The sequence below is a fragment of the Electrophorus electricus genome, chromosome 16, assembly GCF_041902795.1.
Source record: "Electrophorus electricus isolate QZ-2024a chromosome 16, ASM4190279v1, whole genome shotgun sequence".
Lineage (NCBI taxonomy): Eukaryota > Metazoa > Chordata > Actinopteri > Gymnotiformes > Gymnotidae > Electrophorus > Electrophorus electricus.
Window position 1 is genome coordinate 24,301,666 of NC_137512.1, and position 11,478 is coordinate 24,313,143.

Genomic DNA, 11,478 nt, shown 5'->3' on the forward strand with positions numbered 1-11,478 from the left:
GAGATGAGAGGATCACCTCTAGGATTGGCAGATCCTCACGGCATATCATGTCTCATTGCTGAACACTCATAATGCACCTTTTGTTTGCCTGTGATACAAAGTCCATTGAGTCTTTCACCGTATACTGAAGCTGAAGTGGTGTAACTGTATCCTAAACTCCACCCTTGAAATATGATGTGCTGTGGTAGGTATCGGCTCCGGTCCTGGAGGACCCTTGTACTGGACGTCTTGTCTTGTATACAGCATTTTCCTAGCTCTTAACGCACCTTTTTCACCTTTTTTGAAGGGCTTGGTCAAGTGGTGTGAGAGCGCACACTGTGGTACAGAGGATGTAGCGTCTCTGATGCCAAGGCCTATGCCTGTGTCCCTTAGAGTGGTTTTCTTGACACTCTTCACTAAGGGTGTAAACTTAAAGATATAACATGCTGTTTTGCAATTTTAAGTCAAGGCATATGTTATTACAATTACAATACAATTTCCTCTCCCAGATTCTTAGTTGATATACTGGACAGGGAAGTCAGCAGGAGATCCAAGAACACTTAAGAGATTTCAATCATCTTCTCATTCTTATTGCCTGTTTCATAGTTGCATATCGACAGATGCATGTAATCTGGATAACAAGACCCTTCGATCAAACAATGTATTGGTCAGAATCAATCTATCATTACAGCTCTACTGCACACTTACAGATGCTAGACAGGTACTTCAGGTTGAACAAGACCACCCTAAGCGTCAGAGACAGTCAAAACCCTGTGAGATCAATGCTCTGCACAGTGACATAGTGCTTCTATTTTCTTGTCTTTCATTGCCAGTGCCACTGGTAAACCTAGATCACCCAAATGTCTTGTGTGACATGCACTATGTAATGTGTTCGGCACGGACTCTAAACGCCGGCTGGGGTCATGTCCAGTGCCATGCTAAGGGAACCAGTGGGCTATTTGTTTACTGTGACAACCGGCCCTTACGGCACTAGATGTGTGACTGGTGGACCAAAGCTGGGTACGTTAAAAACGTAACCTCCAGTCTCACACCTCAAGTTCCAAGAGAATGTTTGGCCGTTCAGGGCCGGTGTTGCTGTAGAGATGAGGAGTGACGTGCGCTGATGCCACACCTGCACACTGGCCATGAAGCGATGCGGTGCTGATCACTTTCTCATCACATCTCAGCAGGGTTCTGAGTCCCTGGACGAAATGCAGGAGCTCGACGTACCGCTTATGCTGTCCTTCGGAGTGGAGGGCTTGTTTCTTTACCTGTAGAAGGCCAGTGGCTTAATATGCGTGAGCCGCACTGTGTCTGAGCTCATAAAGGGAACTATGGAGAAAGTATTTCCTTTCAATAAGCCAATGTTGAATATGCACTGTGGTGATAATTGTGTCCCAAATACCAATCTAGATAAATAGACTTAGCCTTGCTAGAGCAGTTAAGCAAAAAGCATTTAACGACGTGTTTTCCCAGGAGATTAATGCTTCAAGCTCCCAAATGCAGCGTACAGGTTAGTTTTAGGGTACATGAACTGTGCATGGGAAATCTCACAGTATGGGGCTCAGAAGTTGAGGTAACCCACCCGTAACCTGGCTGTTCAGTGTTCAAGTTTCTAATCTAATTGTGTTCAGGATTGCAGCCCCAAACTATCCAGGATTACGTTTTATTTCCTGAGAAAGATTTATTTATTTATTAGAAAAGTTGATTTCTGAATTGAATTAAATGCTGACACTTGACTGTTGCAGTAATTTCATCATTCAGAGTACAAATTCCATAACTTCCAAATAACAACTGTCCAGTCATTGACAGGATGCCACTATGCACCAGAACCACAGGCTGCTAGATGGGATTAGTTAAGCTTGAGCAAGTCCTACGCTTCACATATTACAGGTCCGGCATGAGCATGGACGTGAACAGATACCGCCTCTTCACCTGGCCACGTGTGTGCGTGAAAAGGTCCCTCCCTGCCTCGTCCAACCTTGTCAGCTTGTTCGCCGCTCTGCATCTCCACGTGCCGTTCCGGTCATGCACCACACGGCCAGAACTGACATTTCGGACTGTTAGACTGCTTTGTTGCGCCGGACCTGTGTAAATCTGCCTTAAGGCTGGCCTGTTTGATGCATTCAGTGCATTAAGGCTTGCTGTGCTGGCAATAGATGCACGTGTTTTAAGGCTTCCGTGTGTTGTAAGGTGTGTTTAGGCTTACTGTGTGTGTGACTAACAAAGCCTTTAAGGCTCACCTGCAAGATCACCTTCCTGTGCTGCGAGGACACCTGAGCCGATGCGTTTCCTGTTTTCCAGCTTGGCTCAGGCTCACGCTACATCTTCCTCATGAAACTTTGAACAGCAGCCATGTCGTAAGCATGCCAGCCAGTGTGCGGTCAGCCATGATCACGGCTCCGGCTGGCCCTCATCGGAGCCAAGATGTGTTTACCCAATAAAGCCGTGAACCTCGTACAAACTCGGCTAAAAGCCAGCGGTGCTCTCGCTCCCTGAGGCAAAGTATTTTTCTGGCTTTTGCTCAAAATATCTTAAAAACGTTACACACCACAAACATGTAATAAACGATGGTTCTACTTTATTAGGCTTTACAAATACTCTAATAATCAGTTTGTAGTGTATAATTTAAGTGATCAATTTTCACAAGAGGGTACGTCACGCTTTAGTGGTTTTGTTAAATTGGGTAAAATGATTCATCCTCATTTCTAACCATTTTAAAATTTATTTTCCTGAGCACTCTGTGCTCAGACCCCAGGGAGGGTCAAGTCACAGCCCAGACCCCGGGGAGGGGCGAGTCACAGCTCAGACCCCACGGAGGGGCAAATCACAGCACACAACCCTTTAGGTATTGCCCTGCTGTGAAGCTGATGGAAGGCTTTGTAATTAGCTGAGTAGTTGAACTAGACTGTGCTGTGGAGTCAGGAAGATTGTTAAGAGTTTTTCAGAAATAGGCTTTGAATCATTTGGGGGTAATTAGGTTAAACAACTGCAAAAAGCCACTTTTGGAGAGGGTGTTTTACATTAGGAGCAGACAGAAATACACATTTCATCACTGTAATCTCTTTTTCAACACTTCTACAGTAATACCCATTCAGCCACTGTAGTACAAACCAATAAGGCCAGTATTTCATGCATTTCAAAACTTTTTTTTATTCATAATACAGAAGAAAAATACAATAATGAATAAATAATGCTAAATAAATAAATGCAAACACGTACATACCTAAAATATGAGTTTGAGAATGCAGATCGAGTTGCAGCATATAACCAATATCCTCGGAATGAAATGGTCTTTATTTAGACTGCATTGCCACACACACTAAGCGTGACGGGGGACTGGACAACTTCAGCTGTGTGAGTTCCTCTTCAGATCGAGAGGACGCCTGCTCGCTTCACAAAGCTCAGGGCAGGAGTGCGCGTTGCTTTATGGTAATGCTAATGATGGTGACGCATGGTAACGCACACCAGCCCCCAAGTTTCTATTCCAACTCTCAAAGAGACAACAGTGGACTGCAGGCCAAACACACAAACAAACACAAACAAACAGGCAAAGAAACAAACAACTAAGACAATAACTGTGCTCCATTTCCATTTCTGATAAGGACATTCCACAAATTTAGTTTCTACACCACACACTCAGTGCACTTGCAACTCACAGAACTGGAAGGTTTCGCTTAAATATGTCACAAAACCCCTTGCAAATTTCATATTTGAGCTGGATGAATGAATCCAAAGGGCCACATCTGTCCAAAGTGCAGGGGAGACAGTCGGAATCAGGGACAGAGTAAACCAATGAAGGAATATAAGGCATCACCCAATGTTTAGAGCATGTGGGAATTTCCTCTCAGCCGGGATGTTTCGGAACATCCTCCCAAACAAAAAGATCCAACGAAGGGGAAGACCATGCAGCCACTGCACCGCCCGCAGTGGCCCGAGGTGGAGGAAGTGCAAACCACGCACGTGCGGCAGGTCTGCAAAGAGGAACGGGGCTCGCGTTCGGCCTTAGCTCACTTTCTTCACGTTGCTGGTGTGTCTGCGACGGAGGCAGGACAGCAGGCAGCGCCGCTCTGATTGGCTCGAAGGTGAGCTGGGCACCGCAGACACCGCAACCTGCTTCCTGGAGACCCGGGAGAGAGCAGAGAGGTCAGACACACTCAGAGGAACTCCGCCCTCACACAGACCGCATAACAGTACCACTGCATATCTAATTAGTCATAACAAAATAGCCATTGAAAATATTCTAACATTTGCATGACCATTTGAAACTGACATGTGAGAGCACAGTTCTTTTTATCAAAGGATGAAAAAATGTCCAAACCTTCATATTAGTGGAACTTTCAGACATCTCAGATGTCATGTTGGTGTACAGTTGCCTATATATTTATGTGCAAAAGTAAACAAAGTAGATCTTCTACCACTAGAAAACACCAACAAAAATGTAGTAATTCCAAGTGGTTTTACAGCAGTTTTGTTCAGGTTGGCATCATTATTGTTTGGAGACTGTCCCAACATCTCACAGAGGAGTTCATAAATACTCTCATGAGATGAAGGAGGAAAAACACCACACTGCAGCGTGTGGCATCCCCCCAGCTCTGGGATCCAAACCCAGAGAGCTGGCGGCTAACGTGACTGTGACACCCACCTGGCATTGTCAGCAGCAGTAGCTGCCTCTCTACGGCGCACCTGCCTCATGATGCGCAGCATGTGACAGATTTGCCTCAGGGTCATCTGCGGTGTGCGGCAGGCCAGGCTGGGCCGCGGCGCCCCCCGGGGGCCATGGCAGGTCAGCAACATGTACCCTCCACCAGGACCTCTTCCGAAAAGAAGCCAGGGCTGCAGGGTGCAGCTGCCGCAACAGGAGGCAAACTGTGGCAAATCACAAAGTGCGAAAAAGTTAAATTAATAGAAGAGAGAGACTGTAACACAGATGAGGCGTATATTGACATTTTACAGCATTTAGCCGACACCTTAATCCAAAGTGACTTTTATATCAGACAGTTATGTCTGAATACATCTTGAGCAGTTGAGGATTAAGGGTCTTGCTCAGGGGCCCAACAGTGGCAACTTGGCTATTGTGTGTGTGTGTGTGTGGGGGGGAATGAACTGGCAACCTTCTGCTTACTAGTCATGTACCTTAACCAAAAGTCTCGTTTAAACTTTACAGGAGAACACAATGGTCACACCACCTAACCTAAATCATCATGTTAATAGTCTTATATGTTAAATAAAACAAGTGTACCCCATGCCCTGCTGACCCCTGACCCCTAGACTTAGACCTATACATCAGAGAATAACTCCTACACATTAGATACACTTTTCTTTAGCCCTCTAATGGGACTTTAGTGCCAGAAGGGAAGACAATTAATTACCTACATCCTGTGAAACAAAAATCCCTCACCAACACACACACAACCCCAACCAACACACTCACAGAGATTATTTTACTTGACACCTGATCAGCAGGAATGAGCATCGTTCACACCACGGAGCTTGAAAAGTGCGTAATTTAGGCAGCACCAAGGTCCGCTGAAACTAAACTCACTCATTTAAAATAAGCTTAATTAAATGTTTTATCTCAGATGGAATCAGATTCTGGTTACAGGTTAAGTCTATTACCAGGCTGTGACAGACTGTAATTGAGACGCACTACTGATTCATTAGATTTTATTTTAGTCATGAAGCGTTTGTTCATGTGTAGGAGTGCCGAGTAATAAAAGGATTATTGCATCAGAGTAATAACAGGATTATCATGTCAGAGTAATAACAGGACTATTACATTGAAATAATAACAGGTCTATTACTTTAGTGTTATAGGACTGTTTAACTGTTTTCAATCATAAAATCTATCACCAAAACAGAAATAATATGACCTCCATTCTAATAGTTTCGGCTGTAGCAATAACAGGGGTAATAAATGTTCTATTAACAGTGCTAAGATATAATATTGTGCATCCCAGCATACTTACGGGAACAACGGTGGCCATGGCGCGCGCCTCTTTCTCCTTCGCGCGGAACGGCTGCCCGTCCGTCGTGTGCGGCTCGCGCCCCACTGTAACTTCCGTTTATACCGACGAACGCGCGTCCACGCGCGGGCGCCCGTGACCCCGCCTCCCTACCTGAGCGCGTAGCTCCGCCCCCTCGCCATGACCTCACAACGCTCCTCCTCAGCCTCGCTGGAGTCTCGCGTTTCGGCCTTGTTACGCCGTCATATTCCGTGAATTGATGAAACAGCCTTTTGTCCCGTCCGGTTAAATTTAGCCCCCCCTCTGGGAAGGCGAGACAAAGGCGGGCGACATGATACAGATGACGAGCCACGGTGCTCCAGCAGGGCTGCGTGTGAGGCGTCCCGGCGGGATCCGTCTGGCTCATTAAACTGCACTAATGGACACATCAGAGTCAGCGCCACTTTCTGTCACCATCAGTCCACCAAAGTTTAGCGGTGGCGCAAAACTTTGAATCGGGTACGTTTAAGCCGGTCAGTCACCAAATCACACTGGTCCAGGGCCCTCAGACCAGGGCTCGACACCGCAAAGCAACTTACTTTGTGTCTGATTATGTCTGAATGCGAGTTGGGCGTGGGGCCTGAAACTGGACTGGTCTAGGTTACCTTCTCCACTGAGCTACCAGAGCTACATTAACTAAACACACCTGATTCAAGTCATCAATCACTTGCCGGGTTTATTAGGTGTGTATGAGTAGAGCAAACACTAAACTGTTCTGGACTCCTGCCCTCCTGGAATGCTCTTTGACGCGACATATTACGTGATATTGTATCATGTGCCATTGTAACAGCGTCGCCATAGGTCGACCTCTGGTGTTCAAGAAATGCAACTGCATTAGATTATGCATTAGCATAACAAAGAAGGCCATAAAGTCCATCGCCACTATGCACGTCGGCACGTTTCTGCATTAGCATAACAAAGAAGGCCATAAAGTCCATCGCCACTATGCACGTCGGCACGTTTCTGCATTAGCATAACAAACAAGGCCATAAAGTCCATCGCCACGATGCACGTCGGCACGTTTCTCCATTAGCATAACAAACAAGGCCATAAAGTCCATCGCCACGTTTCTCCATTAGCATAACAAACAAGGCCATAAAGTCCATCGCCACGATGCACGTCGTCATGTTTCTGCATTAGCATAACAAACAAGGTCATAAAGTCCATCGCCACGATGCAAGTCGTCACGTTTCTGCATTAGCATAACAAACAAGGCCATAAAGTCCATCGCCACGATGCACGTCGGCACGTTTCTGCATTAGCATAACAAACAAGGCCATAAAGTCCATCGCCACGATGCACGTCGTCATGTTTCTGCATTAGCATAACAAACAAGGCCATAAAGTCCATCGCCACGATGCAAGTCGTCACGTTTCTGCATTAGCATAACAAACAAGGCCATAAAGTCCATCGCCACGATGCACGTCGTCATGTTTCTGCATTAGCATAACAAACAAGGCCATAAAGTCCATCGCCACGATGCGTGTCGTCACGTTTCTGCATCTTCACGAATCGCCTCATGATGCATCTTTTCACCGCTAGTTGTGCAGCATCTGTTTAGTGTGTGTTATGTAAACCTTAAAAACGTTCGGACATTTTGAACCGAAAGCGTCTACGTGACATATAACAATTAAAACCTCCATATTTGCATTGTCCGATTTTTCCTTACGGTTTATATGCCCTGCTGTTTCTGGCGCTCACCAGTGTGACACGATCTGAAGGATCATGGATCTGAATATCATGTCCAAGCCATTTGGATTTGCAATTTAAGCCAGCGAGAGTTGTTCAGAACCATCTCCATGAGTCTGGAAGTTGTGTGAGGTTGCTGTTCTCATCTGTGTTACCTCTGATGGGTATTCACTGTCTGAAATCTGAACAATTTAATAACTTTGGCAGTGCTTTTTGGGATTTTTTAAAAATTCCTTGTATTTTGAATGCAAGTCATGGAATACAGAATAAGAGGAGGCAAAGTTGGCATGCTGAACTGTGGTTTCTTTGTGTGATTTAAGTTTAGTAGTTGCTTTTCTCCAGTTACTAAAACCATTCGATATAATAAAAGCCCCATCCCTACCATTAGAAAACAAGAGCCAATTTAATTTCTCAGACATTCAACATGTACGACAGAACCGGAGTCCCATTCCAACCATGGATAATCTTTAAACCATGAATACCTGACAGACCTTTGTGTTGTCCCAAATGCTGCCTGGGAAAATTGGATATTGGTCTGATTTGTTGTCATCCCATAATCAAAGCTGGGCTTATTCTAAACCAAAATCCACATAAACAAGTGTTATCTCTAAAAATGTCTGTATTTAAACAGAACAATTTTGATATACATAATTATGTCTCACCGTAAACATAAAAAATAAATGAAAATGAGACGGGACGTGACAGGCATTGTTTTCTTATCTTTAAAACAGTACAAAGCTTAACTGGTTTCTGTTTGCTCCTTTTAGGGATGTCCATCCTGGTGTCCTACTAACCTGTGCTCCAGGCACCTGTTCTCTGTCTGCCAATTAGAGGGCATTTGCATCCTACGTGAGAACCAGAAAATATCATCTACATTTCACATTTATGGAAATGATTATGAATTATTCGGTCACCACTGAAGCTAGTATGAAGCATCTAGTTAAAACTGTAAATAATGAAAGCCCAGGAGGAGGTGTTTGGAGTGTAAGGGGTTCCTGGGAGTGCAGACCCAGGAGGAGGTGTTTGGAATATAAGGGGTTCCTGGGAGTGCAGACCCAGGAGGAGTGACTTACAATTCTGACTAAACACAATTTGAGTAATTGAGGGTTAAGGGTCTTGCTCAGGGCCCCAACAGTGGCACCTGGGCAGTGGTGGGACTTGAACCAGCAACTTTCTGATTACAAGCCAAGCAGCTTAACCACTGAGCTCCTGCTGCTCCTTCACACCGCTGTTGTGTACTAATCCACCATCATCCGTACGCAGGATGAGAGTGAAAGTACAGGAGCTGAAGTGGATGCTGTTTTTTTCTGTTTAAGGGCCCAAGTCTTTTATCAACCTGTTTCCTCTGTCCTGGCTCACTGAGTGCCACCAGAGACCATCTGTATTCTCTCCCTGAGCACCAATAATTACTATATTAACAGCAAACACGTTCATCTAGGATGTGCCAAATCACTAATCACTTTTGTAAGTCACTCTGGATACGAGCATCCGTTAAATGCCGTAAATGTAAATCATCACATTCCAAAGACCACACTGAGCGAACAATGAGAGAGCTTTTTTCAGAATAAAGGGGCTCCCTCAACCTGTGTTTCTTCTCCATCCTCGTCTGCCCTCCACTGAGTCACTGCTTTCATCTGTCTGGCTCAGGTAATCAACTACATTATGAACTGTTACTCAACTCCAGGATGTGAGTTCTGTCAATAATCAGAGCTTACTTTTCTTTTTAGAACAAAAGCTCCCAGTATGACTCTTATCTTCTCTTTCTGTTCATTTTCCTCCTGGCTCATCCTTTCTTGAGGAAAAGAGAGGAGAGGCTTGCATGTATGTTTCTAAGGTGCCAACAGTAATCAGTGCTTAAGTACTAGCAGCTGGTAGTTTGCTAACAATCTTAGATTAATAAAGATTCATTTTAAAAAATCTAAAATGGTGTGTTAGAGCATGAAAATCACCAAACTGCACTGGGGTTATTTAGCCTAGAACTGGAAAATCATTCCATGATCTCATTTACAGCGTTTAACTGACACTTTTATCCAAAGCGACTTCCAATTCTGACTGAACACAACCTGAGCAATTGAGGGTTAAGGGTCTCACTCAGGGGCCCAACAGTGGCAACTTGGCAGTGGTGGGACTTAAACCAGCAACCTTCTGATTACTAGTCAAGTACCTGAACCACTGAGCTAACTGCACTAAAAAACAGGCTTCTAAACGACTGCACAGGTACTTTTCAAATGTGCACAGGCCCGTACAAACCACCCAGGTCTGCTGATTCTCTGCTGGATGGCTTCGTCCCGAGAACTGCTGGTGTAAATGCTGTAAATGTAAATGGTGTTATGGGTGAGATTTCTCCAGTTAAAGCCAAAACCGTTTAATGCCCACAAAAAACACCATGGAGAAATGCTACCGCAGTTCAAATCCAGCAGAGGGTGCAGGAATGCCGGTGGCGTAAAACAAAGCAGATTCATGCCACACTTTACGTTCTGCCTCTCGGCCAAGTGAGACGAGTTGTCTGCGGGAGTCATCTTCTGTATGTGGGAGATGTAAATAGTTTGACATGGGAGAAAACGAGAGAAGACTTACTGATCTGTTTGTTGAACACCTGCGGACCATCAGAATGAAGGATTTGATATTTCCAGTGGCAAAGCAATTTAATACTAATTGTCACTGCATTAATGGCATCTGTCTGTCAGTTGTTGCTATGGCAGCTATGAATTTAGGAAACTCAAAGAAAAATAACTGATCCTCAAGGAACTTTAGACTCCAGTGGAATGAATGTTATGATTTAAACACAAACATTTTCATATATAGTTTCCCCCTCCTATTAATTCAGAAGCACTTTGCTTGCACTCATGAAGGACCTCTGTCTGAAACATCCTGTTTCTCTGGAAACCTTATGTATTTCACTACATATATGAATTCAAATAAACTCGTGTCTCACACTCTGAGCAGTTTGAGTGTGTGGCTCGACGTTGTCATTCCTAGGACCTTCTTGTTTCAGTCCCTGGTTGTTGCGCCACCTTCTCCTCTTCCTACGTCGCACGGGACTCTATATTTATTAGCACTGCTGTTTTCTGCATCTTGCCTGCTGTCACGATGTCTGCTTGGTTTCCCACTAGTTGCTCATCTGTCTGGATCTGGAGGTCCCACGGGATGTCAACCTTCTTTTCCTGCCACGTGGCCAAGCCTGGGGGCATGCAAGACCAATGAAAGACGCCCTGTGTTGCGCATGAGGGAGTGAAGAAACAGCCTTTCATGCGCACTCACACAAGCGAACATTAGCAAATAACTCCAATCACAAATGGATATATATGGATTAGATATGGATGGGCAATAGTGCCATCTGGAGGCGAAACTCAATTCACTCTAGAATGTGGTCTAACCAGTTATGAAAAGATGACTAGGTATTGCAGAACCTGTTCTCCGAAACACTCTCGGGAAAAAAAAAAACAAAAAAACATGCTGATAGTCTTTTATTTGTTTGATGTTTGTTGACAGATTAAATGTTAGCCGATCTAAAAACGATCCCACAGATTAAAGGAGAGTCGGCCAAGGTCCACCATGAGCAGAGCGCCAACGTATAAATTGTAATTTATGTGAGGTAAATATAATTTGTTGTGGAACATGTATAGTGGGGGACGTTAGTTGTTCACTTTTATTGAAATTTGTATTTACACAAAAGCCCAAAAGATGTGACGATGTAATGCATAGAACAAAAACTCAGTATTACATCAGATCCAATGCCCAAAACACTCACCTAGTGATAGAAAGAGAAGTAGTTATTATGTATCTTAAAATGTATCTGACATAC

General features: G+C 44.5%; 1 protein-coding gene across 1 annotated transcript; it reads right to left on the bottom strand.

Annotated features, from left to right (window-relative positions):
* Window positions 1-3,119: 3,119 nt before the first annotated feature.
* Window positions 3,120-7,672, bottom strand: LOC145651623 (uncharacterized). The gene is made up of 3 exons (XM_081698454.1): window positions 5,949-7,672; window positions 4,625-4,848; window positions 3,120-4,099 (listed from the first exon to the last, which is right to left on the bottom strand). Exons 1-3 carry the CDS (start codon window positions 5,964-5,966, stop codon window positions 3,985-3,987), a joined length of 357 nt encoding a protein of 118 aa, XP_081554580.1. The 5' UTR covers window positions 5,967-7,672; the 3' UTR covers window positions 3,120-3,984.
* Between the last annotated feature and the right edge of the window lie 3,806 nt (window positions 7,673-11,478).